The sequence below is a fragment of the Cydia splendana genome, chromosome 27 (assembly GCF_910591565.1).
Source record: "Cydia splendana chromosome 27, ilCydSple1.2, whole genome shotgun sequence".
Lineage (NCBI taxonomy): Eukaryota > Metazoa > Arthropoda > Insecta > Lepidoptera > Tortricidae > Cydia > Cydia splendana.
The window spans coordinates 7330862-7352551 of NC_085986.1; the positions used below are offsets into that span (position 1 = coordinate 7330862).

Below are 21690 nucleotides of genomic sequence, written 5' to 3' on the forward strand. Positions count from 1 at the left end.
GTGCTGCACTCTGGCGGCAGAACATTGCAGAAATACCATACCCCCGATTGTCAGCTGACAGCATTGAGTTGTCAGTAATTGATGTAATAGTCAGTTACAAATGTAGTGCGTAATTGTTTTCCATCGTATTTTCTCGGAAACGTTCGTATTTGTCATGCTACTTCAGTCAACCTCAGTACTTTTTGTGCCGTGAATGACTGAAATAGCAAGACACGTTCGTACGTTTCCGTGAAAATACGATGGATAATAATTATGCACTATATACTCTGTATCTTTAGGTATTTAAATAAAAGTAAACAAAATCTACTCTCAAATGGCTCCTTAACCCAGTTGAGGGTAGATGAAAACATTACATGATCAAATAATGTAGGTTAAAGTCAGGTCGTTCAGTGACTGATCCAGGCGGTCTTGTATTTGGTTGGTTAACCAATAAATGTTATAACTACCCGAAAATTTACAAATTGTTTGTTTACTTTTTTAAATACCTAACGATACAGAGTATACATCTGTATTTTGTGAACACCTTAAAGTCCTAACAAGGTTTATAACTAAATATGTATTTAGTGTTTTCAAATATGAAGATTTATAACTGAAGTTTAAATTTATTAATTTCATAAATTTGTGATCACTGTTCAATAAAAATTACACAACCATTATTACATCTAGAATTGTATATGGTGCAATACAAAACAAAGTACAAATCGTATAGAAATTTTGGTTTATGTATTTTTTTTACCACTGATTCTTATATAGGTTGGGCAGTAAATTTTTGCACTTTTCATAAAAGTAATGCTATAAATGTTATTCTCTTATGATTTTTTTCAGCCTAACAACAATTTAATGTTACTAATATTTAAAAAAATTACGTTGTATTTTTTTTTAACAAAATCTTGTATAGTTCTATTTCTGTCAATGTTTCAAAAGTGCAAAAACTTTTGGCCCACCCTGCACTTTGCTAGTAGTAAAAAAATCCATTTTCTTTTTTCATAAAAGCTTAAGAATTATTCTCTAGTTTTTGCCATAGAATAGAAAGCAGATATTTTAATAATTTGTATATTAATTTCTCTGTAAATGGCACAGTTATTGGTGTATATGTGCACACATAAGACACTTAAAACGGCATTTGACATTTGTCAAAATGACAACCCACTTATGACACTGTAATTGTCAGTGATCAAATTGCAGATGCCACTTTTAAAAACGATTTAAGGAAACAGACGAGGTGTCCAAAAAGATCTCCACACGGTTTTTCTCTTAAGAAAGGTCTGCTAGGATTATTTTGACCACCTCGGCCGGTTAGAATATTTATTTGCATTTGGTATATTTTTTTTACGATAATGAGTTTATTATTAAATTTAAATTAGCTACCAATTGTGATGTTTCGTTATTCTTAATAATATAGCGATTCTTATTGCATTTAAGATTCTAAAATAATAATAATAATATTATTACATTCCTATACTTTAGGGACTAAGTTCCGATACAGACGGACAGCAACCCGACTGCAATTTACATACATACATACATACATATTAGGGGAAATCTTACACAGATCAAACTTAGCAAAACTCGTACTATGGGTGCTAGGCGACGATATTATACTTATATAAATAAATACACTTGTATACATAGAAAACACCCATGAGTCGGGAGCAAATATCTGCGCTCATCACACAAATATATGCCCATACCGGGATTCGAACCCAGGACCATCGGCTTCACAGGCAGGGTCACTAACCACTAGGCCAGACCGGTCGTCATTTGTATGTATTTACCAGTTGCAGTTGGATTGCAGTCCGTCTGGGTCACACACAAGATTTTAATGTTATCATTTGTATTTTCTGTAAAAATATGAAAATGGGGTTCAGTCAGCAGCAGAAGTTGCTAAGCGGGCGAGGTGTTCAAAATTACCTTGACACGCTCTTGTTCTCTTAACAATAAAGTCGCGTCAAGATCATTTTGAACACCTCGCCCGCTTAGCAACTTCTGATGCTGGCTACACAAAAGTCAACAATTTCAGAAAGTAGACTCTAACCTCCTGAGACTAATTGTACATTAGAATGTACATATTAGTTGCAATCTAATTTGAACCTTCCGTGAACCAAATAAAGTAGCATTTCTTTAAATTCATTGATTTTTAAAACAAACGATATTCGTTCCAATTTACTTATAGAATAAGGTTCAAATTAAAAATTGATACTAGAGATGCAACGGATAGTTGATTGGCCGGATACCGGATATTCAGCCTAACCCTCGGCCGAATATTCAGTATCCGGCCGCCGAATATTCGGCCGGCGGAACTATACCTACGTTTCGGTTTATCAGGTGCGCATTGTGCAGGTTTTGACCTGTTTCCTAGTGATCTTTCTAGGTTTGAAATGAGTGCGCGTGCAAGTGAGTGGAATGTTTAAATTGTTATAAAATAATAAACGAGTACGATTATGACGGTGACTGTTTCTTATTTCAATTTTGTTTACTCCGAAATCAAGCGTTGTTCCTATCCGGTATCCGGCCGGATAGTAGGCCACTATCCGGTATCCGGCCGGATGTTAAAATAATGGCCGGATACCGGATAGTAACCGAATATCCGGTGCATCTCTAATGACTATGCTGTGTCTAATACAGTTATTAAAGTATAAACTTAGCCGCCATTTTGAACAAGTAGAACAGTACTAACGATATGTGTATGTTTGTGTGTATGTCCGTCGCACCGCTGTATCTGCCGTAGTAGAGCGGGTCCGGACGCAGGCCCGGGTAGTTAATATCTGGGATTGGCGATTCTGAAGAAAAAAAAAGTATTTATTTATCAAAAGCAAACTTATGGTACAAAAGGCGGACTTAATGCCTAAAAGCATTCTCTACTAGTCAACCTTAAGACAAAACAGAGATTGTGGGCGGTGCTACTAATAAGTAGAGCTAATCTGAAATTCTGATAAAGTATTTATTACAATTTGATACAAATATTTATTGCAGACTGTACTTTTCTTTATAGGACTAGGTAGGTACTCTAGGCTTAAGCTCACTATCACAAAAAAAAAAACGTGTCGGGTGTATTTAAATATGATAATAGGTCTAATTATCAATAAAACAAATTCCAAAACGTGCAAACAAACACTAAATTTTACAGATGATTCTACTAATTCTACATGGTAGGGTGACCACTAGGGTGGGTCATTTTTACTTTTTTTTAATTTAATAGGGGACACAGTTAAAAAAAGGTGCCATTTGGTAATTAATTATTGCACGTATTATTATTTTATTTTTAGCTTTAATTTTACTGCCTCCGGATTTTAGTCAAAGTTTTTGTTAAATGTGTGGACATTATGAAAAAAAAATGTTTCTTTTTGAGTACTTTTTTATTTTTTTATTGGCTCTGAACCTTTACCATGCTATTTAGAGCTAATAATATTATACATTTTTAGCTAAAGTTTGAATAAAGAGACGATACATAAATATACTCCGCAGACCATACAAAATATAACAATATTTATATGAAAACTTTGAAATGGATCCCGAGGCAGAAAATGAATTCCGATTACAGAATAATTTGAAATACTGTTTATTGGCATTATTACGAAACTTTTTGTAACTGTGCCCGAAGGATAACTAATACTTTTTTTTTCTCCATACACGAGTGACCCACCCTAGTGACTACTATAGTAAATATTATGTATAACCATGTATGTCGTCTGTTGGTGACTTCATCCATATTAAATATACATACCTTCTCCGCGGACGAATTAAGTGAACATTCCGCCCACCAAAGTCCACAGATCTAATAAAACGAAGTCACGTAACATTCCGCCCACCGAAATCCACACAAAACGAATTGACGTCCGAAGTCAAAAATCGTGCTAGAGTCAGACCGATATAGGTCTGCAACGATTTTGATATCACACGCAGTGCAAGTGTCATTTTAAACGTCAAACTTCTATGAAATTATGACGTATAAATAACACTTGCACTGCGTGTGCTATCAAAATCGTTGCAGACTTACCTCGGTCTAACTCTATGAACATCAGTGCTATAAATAACTATGCATACCTCCTTAAAACGTGTGTAGCATATAACCCACACATGAGCAGGGCTGAAGGAGCGACAGAGGTGGCGCCACCAGCGTACCGCGTCTGGCCGCAGGCCGGCGGACACACCGGGATTATGGTTTCTACAAACATGCCACAACAACTACTGTCAAAATGGCTACTGACGTCAAAAATACAACCGACTTCCAAAAGGCATAATTAAAATAAAAAGGTTAGACCAAGAAAAGTCTGCAGCGATTTTGATAGCCCACGCAGCGCTAGTGTTATTTATACGTCATAATTTCATAGAAGTTTGACGTTTAAAATAACACTTGCACTGTGTGGGCTATCAAAATCGCTGCAGACTTTTCTTGGTCCAACTCTAGAGTAGCCACCGAACACACAGGGCATACAGGCAACAGGCAAAGAATAATTTGAAAACACACTTTAAAATAGCTTTTCTCAAAAATGGACGGCAAAGTCGACTTTGCCGTTTAAACAATAGGTTGCGAAGCGCGTAGTTTATGGTCAGTCAAAAATTAAAAAGTTAAAAACATTGCAGTCTCGATTTTGGGACTGCAATGTTGCATACAAATTCCATTATTTGTCGAGTTCCAAACTTTTTAAAAGTTGAAATGGCCATATCAAATGAAGGCACAGGCCCATTAAACAGCCAAACAGATGATTAGTACCGCGACTATTTAGCTGTCTCAAATAGGTTGGCGTATTTTCGGCAGAAAAATACACTTCTATTTTTTTATTAAAAAAATAAAAAGGCGGCAAAGCTAATTTTTTCAATTGTTTCTACTTTTTTCTGTGAAAATATATACGTAAGAAAGTTGCTTTTGTAAAATATTTCTATGATATTTATATTTCTTGCACCATTTTTGAGAAAAGCACTATATATGACTCGGCTGGAAGGCTACTTGCTGGCTTCGGATTCAATTAAACGGACTCCCAAGGTCGTCCGTTTAAAACGAATCCTCAGCCTGCAAGTAGCTACTTCCGAGCCTCGACAATAATGTACTATTGTCATAAGATTTGGCAAGCATATTAGAAGATGATAATAGGTAATCATTCGAGTTATTATTACTATAGTTCGTTTTTTTTAGCATTAGAAAGAACTTGAAAGAAGGTAAGCGATCTTGACAAGTCTTTTAATTGAAAAACGCTTTTTAAAAATCAACTATTACTTATGAAAGCAGAAGAATATAAATGTTCGTATTAGATTCATAATTGTTACATATTTGCCGTAACTTATTTTTAAAATGTGTTTTTCAATTAAAAGACACATCAAGATTGTTTACCTTATTTCTAATGCTAAAAAAAAGGAACTATATAGAGAAGCCACACCAAACAATGAAATTGTCGTAATCGCAACCTGTACCACGCGACCAAAACGTCGTAAGCGCCGTAAAACTCATGGCGCTTACGCGTTTAGGTCGCGAGACTCACGCTCCGCTTCTATGGTTTGTTGTCAAAACAACAGCTCATGACGCAAAATACTGGTTTTCTGTGCCGGTTCTATACGTAGTAATAATAGTTCAATGTCGATATTGGTACTACATATTATGACCCAATGAGTCTCAGTAATATAATAATAAACACGTTAAATACACAGTCACACGAGAACTTTTGGAAGTCGGTTGACAAAAACATGCCAAAATAACACTGTTAAATACTGAAACTTTACTAAGTAGAAGCAGAAATGTCCGCAAAATATCTTAATATGGGGCATTATCTATGAAAAGGGACCTTATTGTCGATGGCGCTTACGCCGCACAGCGTCACGTGGCATTGTATTTATATCGGAGCATCGTTAATAATGGCGACAGCGCCATCGACAATAAGGTCCCTTTTCATAGATAACGTCACATATACCTCAAAACAAAGGGAAGTTCATAATGAAATCACGAGTTTACATCACAAGCATTGACACATCGCATTTAAAAAAAAATATAAAGAAATATGGTTTTATTTTCATAAGCAGATTAGCAACATTAAAATACCTAATATAAAAATAATAAAGAATAAAAGCTGTATTGACTAGTCTAAGTACTGAATCCGAACAAAAATATGATGGTAGGTCTGGGGTAGTTATGGGTACATGTAGGCGGCCGATCGTAAAATCCGCCAGATCATGAAATTCCTAGGCATGTCGTGAAACGTGAAAATCATTGTCTCGTTCCCTGAGTTGACGGAACGGGCTTCAATTTCGGGACATTTTGCCCTTCGGGCATCTGAAGCCACCTAACGAAGCTATCCTACAGTTAGATCAAGATAAGGCTGCAACGATTTTGATAGCACACGCAGTGCAAGTGTTATTTTAAACGTCAAACTTCTATGAATTTATGACGTATAAATAACACTTGCACCGCGTGTGCTATCAAAACCGTTGCAGACTTGTCTTGGTCTAACTCTAGTCCTTTAAGCCTAATTTGTTACCCGACTACTGCGACGTAAAATGAAGGTTATGATTTTGACCGGTATGTATTATAGAAGAAAATTAGAGAAATGAGCTATGATGGCGCCATCCCCCATCCATTAGCCAACCCCATCGGCCTGTTTGACCGAATAGGGGGTATTACTGCAATGTTCTGCCGCCAGAGTGCAGCACTAATCTAGCTAGTAAACCATAGAGTAACTTATACATACTGTGCCTTAAACTGTTTTTGACAAGTTGTCACAGACAATAAAATATGACATTGATGCAACGCGTTTGTTAACAAGGGCCTACCGGGAAACGCGAACATCGAAATTTAGTTATCTGTCTCTTTATCGCTCGAATATGCAAGAGTGATAGAGAGGTTAGATAACGAAATTTTTATTTTATTGTTTCGCGGTAGACCCCCAGATTATGATGGATAGTGTTAGTGGCGCCTCCTACGCAGAATTTTGCGTAATATTCCCAATTCCCAAAGACACAGACAAGACATCCTCCAGACCGAGCATAGTAGCTCTACCCCCTCTGCCACAAATACGGTAGTTTTACTCCATTTTCGAGTTGAAAGTGTCTTTGTGTGACGTCCGTGTCTTTGAACGGACCAATCCCGGCACGGGACCTCGCTCACCTCGTCCCCCGCACCCCCGTATTTTTGGCAGCATCGGTTTCATGAAATAATTGCTCTAAACTCCGTATAGAGGATTCTTATTAAATAACAACCTACATTATTTGATCATGTAATGTTTTCATCTACCCTCAACTGGCTTAAGGAGCCATTTGAGGGTAGATTTTGTTTACTTTTATTTAAAACCTAAAGATACAGAGTATAGCCAACCCCATCGGCCTGACTGAATAGAATACATACCGAATAGTTCCACGTGACCCTCGTCGGTCCCCAGCTTGTTGGTGGCCTTGCAGGTGAACAGCCCGTACTGCCTCTTCTCTATGGTGATGACGCGAAGTGTCGTGTCGGTAAACTCGTCGGCGGTGGCGAAGTGGGAGATGCTGTAAATAAATATTATAGGACATTCTTACACAGATTGACCAAGTCCCACAGTAAGCTCAAGAAGGCTTGTGTTGTGGCTACTCAGACAACGATATAAAATATAAATACTTAAATACATAGATAACAACCATGACTCAGGAACAAATATCTGTGTCATCACACAAATAAATGCCCTTACCGGGATTCGAACCCGGGACCATCGGCTTCACAGGCAGGGTCACTACCCACTAGGCCAGACCGGTCGTCTAAAGCTGTAAGGAAGATCTAAATTGTAATGTTTTCTATAACTTTATTGATTTTAACCGTATTATAGCTTACTGTTAGTATGACTCACGACAGCAGGGCTCGGAAACAGTTTTATTTTATAAACCGGTTTTGTTCAATCACTCGGGAACGAAAAGGATTTCGTTTCTGTTTGCGGTTACCGGTTAATTGAAACTGAAATTATTTATTTCAGGCACAAATCCCATATAGTGTTAGTACAAAAAAAAATTGGGTACCTATATCTATGTTAGTGATAGTGTGCGTTAAAGAACTGTTCTTTTGAGATAACGGTTTATGCCAAATACGTTTTCATTTCGTTCTTGACTAACAAAATTAACAGGTTAAATTGAAAATATAACGATAGAACGAGTAAATATTGCTGTCTCTTTCACGTATGTCACAGAGTTTAACCGTGTCTCCGAAATATGAAGTAACCGATATTATATTGTTCCCCGCGAACCATAAAATTCCGTTCCCCCTTTTTACCGGTTAATAGATAGACCTATTTTTTAAGTTCGCGTTCCTTCAATTAACAGGTTTTTAATGAACGAAATAATATAACGGTTTTGGAACGATAATTACGATAAACGATTAACAGGTATTTCAATACCGGTTCCGAGGCCTGCAAGACAGTTTTAATTCGATTTCTCTGTAGTTTCTGAACTAATTCCGGTTTTAGTTTTTTAAACTTATTTTGTATCAGGGATCGGATACCGGTATTTTTTGTATGGGAACGAAAACAGTATTTGTTGGTTCTTGGTTAATTATTTAATTTCTAATTGGGCAATCTAATAATACGAAGTCATTACCTAAATACACAACTGAGTCCTACATTTGGAGTATAAAATAATTTGAAATAAATAAATAAATATGATATGACATTCTTACACAGATTGACTAAGTCCCACAGTAAGCTCAAGAAGGCTTGTGTTGTGGGTACTCAGACAACGATATATATAATATATAAATATGTACTTAAATACATAGAAAACAACCATGACTCAGGAACAAATATCTGTGTCATCACACAAATAAATGCCCTTACTGGGATTCGAACCCAGGACCATCGGCTTCACAGGCAGGGTTACTACCCACTAGGCCAGACTGGTCGTCAATATATGGTTATTTCAAAGTTTTTGCAAAAAAACCGGTTCCGATCCCTGTTTTGTACTATATTGTCTATATTTATCTGTAGTGCTGGTTGTTGGAAAGCTGGAACTCGCCCTTGAGCCAGACGATGGCGGGGGGAGGGTACGCCTCCACGTGGCACTCCGTCCATGTCGTATTGCAGAGCCTGGAATATCGCGGAGTGAGCCACGCCTGCCTATATTTACCTGTAGTGCTGGTTGTTGGCAAGCTGGAACTCCCCCTTGAGCCAGACGATGGCGGGGGGAGGGTACGCCTCCACGTGGCACTCCAGGTCCATGTCGTATTGCAGAGCCTGGAATATGATACCACTATAATAACCTCCTTATAAGGCCCATACCACTATAAGGCCCAGCCATACAAATGAAAAATCGAAAATTTGCCATTGAAATTAGAACCTATAAAGTAGGAAATATAGTTGATTTTGCGTTGTTGGAAAATTTATCAAAATAAAACAAAAGCGACTCTGTTCCAATAGGCCTGTTGCAAGTAACAAAGAATCACGGAATTAATGGTTTCAAAGAAACATATACGTTAATATGATTGTAAAAAATGGCCCAATCTCAGTATAAACTGAAGGATTATTAATATATTCAATAAAATAAAACTGCAAAATTCTCCAATCGGCCATTATTATTGAAACGCCAATCAGAAGCGTTCCAAACAGTGACGTCATCAATCCATAACATATTTCTTAGAGCAACATAGACAACCTCATTGACCGTAATCCATACGTTCTCACCAAAGAGTTCGAAAGTGCAAAAAAAATGTTATTTCGCCACTAAACATTTATTACGTCCAAAAAATATTATTACACGATATAAAGGAGATATCTATTTGTTATTATCTAAATAAAATGCTAAATAATACGATATTTCACCAACAAACTTTTTTAATTATTTGGCTGAATGGAACTATCATTGCCATGTTGGCTGTCGTAACTAGAAAAAATGAAAAATTAAAAAGTAAAACCTTTTCACTCAAAATTTACATGTATCTAAATAATTCATCTTAAATTGCAACCGTGTGAGAGTTTTTGTGTAAAATGAGTTATTGTGATACATTTTTGTAATGTATTTATCATCCCTAATCGTAATATATGGTGCTGAATTAACAATATCATTCGGATTCAAGGGAAATTCGTAACTGTAAGTATGTAAACAATGTCTACCACCATAACACCAACTAAATGGTGACGTCACAAATGTCGTGCGAGGCGTTTTCGCGCGAGTTTTAAACTAGCTATAATAAAATGCAATTATTTATGTTAAATCTTATGAGTATAGCTGAAATATTGTGTTTTTCGGAACCAATACAAGTGTACCGACAATAATAAAAGGGATTTCAAAATTTGTCATCAGGCCTATTGAATAGGATTTAAATTATATCGAACTGAAGAGGTACAGTCGACGTCAAAGATATGTTTACACTTTTGCACCTTACTCCTTTGTAATAAGGCGAAAAATGTAAACATATCTTTGACGTCGACTGTACTTAGGTCCTTGGGCCTTAGGAGGATAAGAGTATTTGCCAATAAATAATAAAAAAAAAGTTTCGCGATTTCAGGGTTGGCCCCATAGTAAAAGTGGTTCAGTATGACCTACATATTCACCCCTCAGAGTTTAGTCAGTGAAAATAAAAGCATCCTGTATGTATTTCCTTTTTACAAGGTTTTACTTAACTTATAAGCACATTTCTAATAGGTTTTCCTGTCATCTATAGGTAAAGAACTATTTTTGTTTCCGTTTCTTCCTTTTGAGGTACGGAACCCTAAAAATGAAACTTATTTTGAACTAACCTGTCCTAGCCGGGGCCTCGGCACGGTGATGACGGGCGCGAACTCGACCTCCAAGTTGATATTCCGCCGCGCCCCCTTTCCGACCCCATTCTCGGCCACGCAGTAGTAGGTGCCGCGATCCTCCTTGTGCACGGCGGCGATTTTGAACGTGTTGCCCCTGAAAATAAAACGTTTACCCCCTTCAAATTAAAATATCTGGGAATCCGAGCTTTGATCGGAAAACATATAAAATCTCAAAAATGCGCGTTTTCCCAGAGAGATAAGACCTAGCTAGATCGATTTTTCGCCCCCGAAACCACCCACATAGCAAATTTCATTGAAGTAGAGCCGTTTCCGAGATCCCCGAAATATATAAATAAATAAATATACATATATACAAGAATTGCTCGTTTAAATGTACAAGTTAAATTAATATACATATTATAGCTTCATAGGCCTCATAATTTGAGTATTAGAACATTGCCCTCAATGTTATAACCCTTGTTGTAATAACCCTTTATTTATTTATAAATAGACTTTTAAACATCGAACAAACGCATATATTGTATCATTAAAAACATTGACACACTTTAAACGAGTTTATTTCAATTTCTAGTATAAATTATAAGCACTACGATTATTCAAAAACTTGCTGGCTAAACCTACCGCACCCTTAGGGTAAGTAATTATTTAATAATTATTGTCCAATAATAATTTATTTATTTACCTGTAAATGGATCCTCCAGTCGGCAAGATGGCGTTGTTTTCGCGACGCCACGAGATCTTCGCTGGCGGGAAGCCACCCGCGTAACATTCCATCACAGCACCTTGAATAATAGAGTTTTGTTAATAGGGAATATTACTGCAATGTTCTGCCGCCAGAGTGCAGCACTAATTTGTTTAGTAAACCATAGAGTAACTTATACATACTACGCCTTAAACAGTTTTTTGACAAGTTTTCACTATGGCATTGATGCACCAAGGCGGTTTGTTTACAGGTGGCTTACCGCGAAACGCGAAAATCGAAATTTCTTTATCTGCCTCTCTAATCTCTCTATCGATCGAATCAGCAAGAGTGATAGAGAGGCAGAAACCGAACTTTCGACTGTCGTGTTTCACGGTAGGCCATGTGATTGAGTCAGTGACGCCCTCTACGCAGAGTTTTACGTAATATTCCCAATTTACCACACATTTGAGCAGATTTCGCTTTCTTCACAACGCCAACGTTTTTAAAGGTGAGATTCCACCAGTGTGGCGCAAGTATTTTTGTGTTGAATATGCTTGTGCCGCACACTGGTGGAATCTATGTACTTATAATATGACGTTTTGTACTACTTACTTTCCCCTTCGCTAGCGACGAGATTCCTCGTGGAGTTGTCAGATATGATGGGCGGTGTCCGGACCTGCAGCTCCACTTCCGCCGTGATCTTGTTCGAGGCCGATATGATGACCTGGCACTGGTACCAGCCGGCGTCTGTCTCCTGGATATCTTTGACCTGACGAAACATTAATAAATAAATATTATAGGACATTTTTACACAAATTGACTAAGTCCCACGGTAAGTTTAGGAAGGCTTGTGTTATGGGTACTCAGACAACAATATACAGGATGATTCATGAGACGTGAGCAGGACTAATCCCGCACACTCAGTAACTGATAATTGATCGATCACCGTCGTATTTAGGAGAAACAACAACACTTATTCCTATAATCAATTCTCAATAATCATGGTCACCCTACAGGACCTAATTAATAAACATAAAACCTCTTTAACCGTAATGGCATTTTGATTACGAAGAAAATAAACTGTCAAACTTGAGTGGGATACGACTTTTCAAAAGTAACCAGACCGTGATGACAGTGATGACATTCAATTTGACACAGAGTTTAGTATTCTAATTTTAGGGTGACCATGCATGTCGTAAAAAAATTAATAACTTTTTTTTTCAACACGACTAGAAAATTAAGTAACGTTAACCTCACTAATACTGATACGAAACAGTTGCTTATAATTAACGATATGCGGAGTGTTAGTCCTGCTCACGTCTCCTGAATCACCCTGTATATGATATATAAATACTTAAATACATAGAAAACAACTCAGGAACAAATCTGTATCATCATCATACAAATAAATGCCCTTACCAGGATTCGAACTCGGGACCATCGGCTTCATAGGCAGAGTCACTACCCACTAGGCCAGACCGGTCGTCAAAACATGAAAATTGGTTACAAAAAAACCGGACAAGTGCGAGTCGGACTCGCCCACCGGGGGTTGCGTACTTTTTAGTATTTGTTGTTATAGTGGCAACAGAAATACATGATCTGTGTAAATTTCAACTGTCTAGCTATCACGGCTTATTACATACAGCCTGGTGACAGACAGACAGACGGACAGTGGAGTCTTAATAATAGGGTCCCGTTTTTACCCTTTGGGTACGGAACCCTAAAAACCGAATAATAGACTACTTTCCTACTAGTCAAAACAGCTTTTTTAGAACTGTCAAAATGATTTGCGTGTACCATCGCCCGCACTGTTAACTGTCCATCGGTGGACTGTATGCCTTTTGTAATAAGGTCCACCGATGTACAGTTAGGAGTGTTGCTGTTTGTACAATAAAAATTAACGACTCTGGTATTCCGTTTTTTATTTGAGTCTCAAGTACTGAAAAAATGTATCTCTTAAATTTGCGATGTCTACAGAAAAGTCTAGAGTTAGACTAAGAGAAGTCTGCAGCGCTTTTGATAGGCCACGCAGTGCCAGTGTTATTTTAAACGTCGAACTTCTATGAAATTATGACGTATAAATAACACTTGCACTGCGTGGGCTATCAAAATCGCTGCAGACTTTTCTTGGTCTAACTCTAAAATGTGTATGACCCAGCTAGCTTCTACTAACTAGAAAATCACCGCACAACAGGGATAGACCCGTAAAGGATGACTCACGTTAAACCGGGCCGTGTCCGGGCCGGAGCTTCCGGCGCATCGCCTGTCATGTCATAGAACAGTAAGCGCTGGAAGCTCCGGCCCGGGCGCGGCCCGGTCTAGCGTGAGTCATCCTTAATAATAACGCTCCATCTTGTAAGTGATCTGATACCGACAGTGTGTAAGTGGCAGAGGCTGCGTCATACCGTAGCGAGAACCTAGAGTCTCGTATGATGAGACCAGACTTGTATGACAGACGCAGAGCTTCGGTCTGGTCTGGTCGACTCTTTCGGTTTACCATTTAACTGAGGCTGAAGTTATTATATATGGATTGATATGGACTAGATGCGTTGGGACGACGACATCAAAAGGACTGCGGGGAAGAAGTGGCTCCAGGTCGCACAGAACCGTGACGAGTGGCGTAAAATGAAGGAGGCCTATATCGGAAGGGTAGAGAAGGGCTAAAGAGAGAGAGAGGTGGATACTTACCGATAAAGTGTAAGTGGCAGAGGCTGCGTCATACCGTAGCGAGAACCTAGAGTCTCGTATGATGAGGCCAGAATTGTATGACAGAGGCAGGGCTTCGGTGGTCTTTATCCGGTCGAATCTTAACTGGAAACAAAAAAAATTCAAGGTGAGAAAAACTTTATTTACATAATTAAATATACAGAGGTAAGTACTACAATACGAATACTAAACTAAATTAAAAATATTTGGAAAAAATATTAATAATACTTAATTCGAATTGCCGATTTCGTTGAAAACAAAATTGCACAAAAATGTGACGTCACACCAGGGTTAGGGTATTGCAAGGAAAATGTGACGAGGGGTCAAAATACATAGAAATTCGTGTGACGTAGTTAATGGATGACCCCTTTTAGATTTAAGCTAGTTATTTATTTAGTTTAGTATTTAGACAGTTACTGTAATATCTCTATATATAACCAATATGTAAATAAACTGATAGTAAATAAAAACTGAATTAAGGTATGTAGTTTAAAATAACACTTGCACCATCTGGACTATCTAAATCGCTGCCAACTTAGCTTGGTCTAACCTTCTCACTTGATTTTAGATGAATCTTCTGTTTAGTTTAACCAGCCGACGTCCTTCATAAGGGGCTGTCTATTGAAAGTATTAAAAGCCCAACCAAATGTCATTTTAATATCACAATTCAAGCATAACGTAATAAAAATACCACTACTTCCTTTCCATAGAAAAGGTCCCAAATGCGTACCAAATCTTCACACATAAGACCTTGTAATGGGGGTATGATCAAAATTCAATGGTGGCTGAGGCCCCCTATACAAAGCAGTGATGCGTTGACAGTGACCCCAGTCATTGGGTCATTGACAATGTTTGAGATACAATAAAATCTTGATTGTGTGTTTGTCTTCAAATTGAGCATGGGGGTACGTTAAGGAGTGACTTAAGTATGTTTTAATAGGTTCAGAATCTCAACTTGAGAACTTCAGTTCGTTGGAATCTATGTAGGTATGTATGAATATACACAGCTTAGTTTTGTACAACTTTTTGGGAACAAATCAAATTATTTTTTTATCAAAAATTTTGATTTGTAGTTTTTAGGGTTCCTATGGTCTGTCTGTCTGAGGCTTTGCTCCGTGACCGTTAGTACTAGTAAAAAGCTACTATTTGGCACGGATATCGGATATATAAATCAATTATGCCGATACATACGAGTGGCGCCTGAAAAGTTCGCGGCCTTAGAAAAAAAATGAAAGAGAGTATTAAAATAAATGTTTTTATTTTTCAATATAGTCCCCTTAGGCCCGCTTGCACCATCCCACTATCCCGGAGTTAAGCGGTTAAACCGTGTCAAATTGTACTGGTAACCATGGTAACTCCAGGTTTAACCGGTTAACCCCGGGATAGTGGAATGGTGCAAGTGGTGCTTAGAGTGATAAGCACTTTTCGCTTCAAGCAAACAATGCTTTAATACCGCCGAAAAAATAATCTTTTTCCTTCGTTTCAAAATGGCTCTCTACCGCAGCCTTGATCTGATTGTCATCGGCAAACCGGCGACCATGTAAGTCTTTTTTCAAATTTGAAAAAAGGAAATAATCGCTTGGAGCCAGGTCTGGACTGTAGGGTGGATGATTGATTTCTCCAAAACCAGTGTCTTTTAGAGCCTGCGTAGCAACACGGGAAGTGTGAACTGGTGCGTTGTCCTGTAAAAACAACACTCCACGGCTACGTTTCCCACGTCGCTTCTGGACGACCGCATCACGTGCTTGAATCAATAAATTTGCATAATATTGACTGTTCATTGTGGTCCCTTTTGGCAAATAATCAACTAATAAAACTCCTTCACTGTCCCAAAACACGGTCGCCATAAGCTTCGAAGCTGACTTGTCCACTTTAAATTTCTTTGGAGCCCTCTCGCCCTTTTTTAACCATTGCATAGACTCATTTTGATTCTGGATCATATTGGCGAACCCACTTTTTATCTACGTTACGATTCGGTTGCAAATTTCGTCCAGATTCCCTTCAGCTAGGTCCAAAAATTTTTTGCAACTTTACCTCACCGTTCTTTATCAAGCGGTGTCAGCATTTTTGGTACCCAGCGTGCAGTAATTTTTTCATGTGTAAACGTTCATGTAAAATGTGTCCTACCCTTTCTTAACTAATTTGTAGTTCCTCCGCTATCTTCTTCTTCTCCTTGTCCTTTTCCCATTATTTGGGGTCGGCTCTCCTAGTTATATTTCGCCAGGCTTCACGGTCCTGGGTCGTCTCAGGTGTGATTTGGGCTTCTTCCATATCCCTCTTCACTGTTGCCAGCCATGTCAGTCGGGGTATTCCTCGTCGTGATTGCGTGGGGAACATATCTAGCACCTTACGTGTCATGTGTTCGGATTCTCGGCGCATGACATGTCCAAACCATCGGAGTCGCCCTTCGGTTAATTTTTCAGGCAAAGGTCTGACTTTAAAACTACCACGGACGTAGGTGTTACGGATGTGGTCAAGTAAGGTGACACCTCCGGCCCAGCGGAGCATTTTCATCTCGGCGGCGTGAAGCTTATCCTCTAGCTGTTTTTAGGGTTCCGTACCCAAAGGGTAAAACGGGACCCTATTACTAAGACTTCGCTGTCCGTCCGTCCGTCCGTCCGTCCGTCCGTCCGTCCGTCCGTCCGTCTGTCACCAGGCTGTATCTCACGAACCGTGATAGCTAGACAGTTGAAATTTTCACAGATGATGTATTTCTGTTGCCGCTATAACAACAAATACTAAAAACAGAATAAAATAAAGATTTAAATGGGGCTCCCATACAACAAACGTGATTTTTGACCAAAGTTAAGCAACGTCGGGAGTGGTCAGTATTTGGATGGGTGACCGTTTTTTTTTTTGCTTTTTTTTTGTTTTTTTTTTTGCATTATGGTACGGAACCCTTCGTGCGCGAGTCCGACTCGCACTTGTTTAGTTCCTCCGCTATCTACCAGATTTTAATTCTTCTGTCAGCCAAAACACATTTTTCCACTTTTTCAACATTTTCGTCAGTGACCACCGTGACAGGCCGGTCATGGCGGGGGTCATCTTCACAGCTCTCTCATCCTTGTTGAAATAAAATAATGTACGGAGAACTTAAATGATTGAGAGTATCTATCATATCATCAAAAATCTCTTTAGGCGATTTTCCTTTTTTTACAACATACTTAATATCTGCGCAGTGTTCAAATTTATCAACATTTCCGCATTCGACAGACATTGTTAAGTTTATCCGAGCACAGAACGAAAAACGAATAACTTTTTTTTTAATGGCGGCAATATTTAAACTGCCAAAGAGGCGGGGAAAAAAGTAGCATAGTTTTTTTATTTACTTTTCTTTTTTTTCTAGCTTAGGCCGCGAACTTTTCAGGCGCCCCTCGTATAATTTTTTTAGGGTTACACGTAATGTGGGGATGGATTATTTTTCGCGACAACCCTATTTATAATAATTACCAAATATTTGGCCTGTCTAATTTAAGTTAACATGGATTTAACGGGCACGGTTGAGATTAACCCTTTATAATTGACCAACTTGGACGTTTGACCTTTGAATATAATAACAAATGCACAGTCCAAATAACAAACGTCATTTAGAGATATTGAAATCAGTTGTGTCTAGACCAAGTCTAGACTAGTGAATAATAAATATTTGAGGACAATCTCACAGATATCAATCCCCAAACAAAGCACAGCTTAGTGCATAATTATTTTCTTTCGTATTTTCACGAAAACGTACGAACGTGTCTTGCTATTTCAGTCAGTCTCGGTACAAAAAGTACTGAGGTTGACTGGCGTAGCATGACAAATACGAACGTTTCCGAGAAAATACGATGGAAAACAACTATGCACTACATCTGTATCTCTATATAAAATGACCATCGCAGTCCGTTTCTCCTTTAGTTTATTAAATAAACAAAAAATTAAAACAGGTTAGCAGTCCGGATGCGGACCGCGGTCCGCCATTTGGTGACCCCTGATATACATACTTATAAGATGGTCTCATCGGAAGATCAGCGCTGGAAGTCGCAAACAACCAGCAACATGCTGAGATGTGACCATTTCGTGACACTTTATTTTCACTATGTTCTTTGTATGTATGTCTATTGTCTGTGTGTTTACGAATAAAAATATTCTATATTATTCGTATTACATACTCATATATCTACATATATGTATTATGTTTAAATATGTATAACATTCACAACTCAGGAATGTGTTCCCGATTTGTGGATGTTAATAATTTGTTGTTCATGACAAACAGACAAATAAATGCCCTTACCGAGATTCGAACCTGGGACCATCATCTTCATAGGCAGGGTCACAACCCACTGGGCCAGGCTGGTCGACTATAGTCGGATCTTGTTTGAAACTTACCCATAGCACTGGATATTCTTGTGCGTAATGAACAGAGCATTCTAACTCCACCTGGCTGCCGATGTCTCTGATTTGCTCTTGAGTTATGTGAGAGATGGTCGGTGTCCGTTGGCCCCATGCTGGAATAAAAGTACAATTACAATAATTTTTATTGTAGGCTGTTCAAGTGAAATGACATATTTGTAGCATATCCTGAGAAATGGCGTCAGATGGGTCCAACTAGTGGTTTTTACGAAAAGCCAAACTGCGATCTGAACTTCTAACCAAGAGGGGATACTAGGCCTTATTGGGATTAGTCTGGTCTCCTAAAAGCGCCTGGTAGATATCAGATGATATATACATAAATTCTTTACACATGAATTCTGAAAAATTCATAGGTATGAGCCGGGGTTTGAACCCGCAACCTCTGGTTTGAAAGTTGCACACTCTTACCACTAGGCTAAGTGCAAATCTAAAATGCTGCTCTAATCTTTACTTGCTCTTTACCACTTAGGTAAGAGTAAAGTAAAAAGTAGAGGAAAAGTTACTAAGATTGTGTAATTTACAGTAATTTTAGAAGAATGGGTCTAATTTTAAAAATTATTGAAAAATAATTGGCCAAGCACGAAGTCAAGACTACGGTGTTCAGAGCACCGTTCCCTTTGTCTATACGCCTTACCAAGCCTTACTAACTCTATGTGCTCTATTGTGAAAAAAAAAACACAATGACAGTGAAGAACGGAATTCTTAATTTGAATTTTTTCAGATAAACTGCAATAATAAATATGATTCTTACTGGGCACATTGAGATAGTCAATTGGTTGGAAAGCCTGTTCGAAATTTAAACTTATTTGCAATATAATAAGGTTGTATTTTGTAGATCTCTCTCATACTTATAGTAGGCTATTCAGAAAAAAAAAATATCCCACAAAAATAAGCAAGCAGAATTAAACTTTGTATCAAAGACATAAGTCATAAATTTCAATGCCAAAGTTTTAACTAAGGATCTTTCTCGCTAAAACTACTTCCTAATATGAAATGACCAGTGTAAGCATCAGTTAGCTAGCCCTAAGCAACCAAAGATCAGGCTGCAGTTGAAAAACTAATAAAGGTAAAGTTAAGTTGATAATTTTCCCGCCGTGTCCATGCTTCTTTAAGTTGGGTATTGACTGGTCAGCTGCCTGTTAGCTATAGTTTTCGCGAAAATCGCCAGGACAGAGGTGAAAATTTTTATATGAAAACTTGCAACTTTAAATGCATTTTTTATCGAAACTATTGCACTCTAAAATGAAGTCAAAATCAGTCCATCGACTCAATTTTTTGCAAGCTTTCTAATGGTACCCCACACGATTCTTACAAATAAAAAAAATTCAAGCTACCCCTCTCAACCCCCTAAATTTCCCCCTAAAATCAGAAATAAGCAGTTTTGACTTATTCACAGTGTTAGTGATGGTACTTGCCATAACTATTCCAAATTTTAGGTACCTACATCAAACGGTCTTTGAGAAAAACGCATTTAAACGATTTGCAAGACCGAAGTGATCCCATAAGAGCACCGTGAACAAAGTTTTGTACGGTGCTCTAAAAAATCTCACACATTTATTCCTTTGTTTTAAATTGGAATTCTACTTTCTTTTTCAACACTATCTTGTCTAATAATAAGGTAAATTTGCCTAAAACTGATAAAGAAGGTAAAGGCATGTGAAAGAGAACATCTTACACCTGTACAAATTTAAATATCAACGAGTATTTTTTTTATTTTATGGCCTGGTTACGAGACATTTAAGCCAGAGCATAATTGAATAAAAGCTCCAGTGATACCATCAAAAAATCACTAAAGCATTGACACCCTAATTGTCACTATTATTTAACAAATGGTTGATTTAAATAAAAGCTTACAACCCGTAATTTATTACACCCTTTATCGCGCTTCGGATCACCCCCAGTATCCTGTTTTTACTCAATGGAGCGGCAAAATTAATCGATAGACGAAGGGTGGCCGGTCGCGATCCAAAAACGCTATTTACAACATCAATTTTGAGTTGTAAACCTATTATTAGGCCCTAAATTTAATTCGTAACTAGACGAAAGAGTTTTAACGTTCGAAAAGTCCGTTACACGATGTATTAACTGCATGTAGATGATTCATAAATTAATAAAATGTGAATTCTAACTTGATTTTATATATTTCGTAACTTTTTAAGCACAAATTAGGTTGTTTACATGGTGTTTTCAAGAAACGTGATAAAAGGGTGTGTCTGTTAATAAATAATACGTGCATGGAACCAAAACAATTGAGTACGCGAACACCTTTGTGTACGACTTAACAATTACATACCGGTTTTAAGTGTTTTTTAACATTAAATGCATACTTTAAAATATATTTCAGTATGTAGCATAATAGTTTTAACTTACCTTTCGTTGTTAAACACAGTAATAACGTAATAAATTCATAAGATGCCATTTCACTTATCGTTACACCACACCGCACACCCAAAACTTTCTTAGCCGATTTAGGCGTTATGCCGCTCCCTGTTAAAACGAACGAAATTCAAATGAATGGATCACGCGAACGAATGGAAGTAAGTGGCAGGTGTACACTCGGGTTGCTAGCTTAAAGAATGAAATTCCCGGGAAATATGGCATAACCAAAACGAATGATTATGTTTTAAAATAATAGTCTTACCATTAAAACGTAAATAATTCTACTCAGAGCAGGGGCCTACTGCGGCCTCTTGTAGAAATTAAAAAATAAAGTGGCAACTAACCAACTAGACGGACGATTGAACAATAGATGTTGACCAGTACCAGTAGGTCCTCAAAGATCATCTCGATCTCATCAAGATCTCGATACACCAGAAACACGATAAAAAATGGACACAATATTTCCATATTCCCGACCTCTTTCCTTTAACGACTGGACTGATGTACCTAAATTTAAACTTGGTCAAGCAGATTTTGTCAGTAGAAAAAGGCGGCAAATTTGAAAAATGTAGGCGCGAAGGGATATCGTCTCATAGAAAATTTGAATTTCGCGCCTTTTTCTACTGACAAGATCTGCTTGACCAAGTATATATTTTAGCTTTCTCAATTACTTACAACCCTATTACATTGAATAAAAATTGGCCAGGAATATTTAAAATACCATCTACACATATTCTTCAAAATTACGGACATACATTCTCAAAATTAAATAAAACAAGTATGTAGTTGGTTATGTTAGTTAATTATATTATTTCCACAATTTCA

At 37.8% G+C, this 21690-nt stretch overlaps 1 protein-coding gene across 1 annotated transcript; it reads right to left on the reverse strand.

Moving 5' to 3' along the window:
* Positions 1-2689: 2689 nt before the first annotated feature.
* Positions 2690-21006, reverse strand: LOC134803751 (lachesin). Its single transcript, XM_063776585.1, has 10 exons — positions 20857-21006; positions 18463-18581; positions 14074-14196; positions 11998-12154; positions 11386-11485; positions 10680-10836; positions 9070-9176; positions 7331-7470; positions 4045-4165; positions 2690-2780 (listed from the first exon to the last, which is right to left on the reverse strand). The coding sequence occupies exons 1-10, from the start codon at positions 20903-20905 to the stop codon at positions 2759-2761; spliced, it is 1095 nt and encodes a 364-aa protein (XP_063632655.1). The 5' UTR covers positions 20906-21006; the 3' UTR covers positions 2690-2758.
* Positions 21007-21690: the final 684 nt, after the last annotated feature.

Bases quoted from the DNA above. Each gene is read 5' to 3' on its own strand.
- LOC134803751 (XM_063776585.1), bottom strand. From the start codon at position 20,905: ATGGCATCTTATGAATTTATTACGTTATTACTGTGTTTAACAACGAAA. The intron at 10,837-11,385 runs GTAAATAAATAA...TTTTATTTTCAG, and splicing joins ACTGGAGGATCCATTTACAG to GGGCAACACGTTCAAAATCG. The intron at 7,471-9,069 runs GTAAATATAGGC...ATTTATTTACAG, and splicing joins GCCAACAACCAGCACTACAG to CATCTCCCACTTCGCCACCG.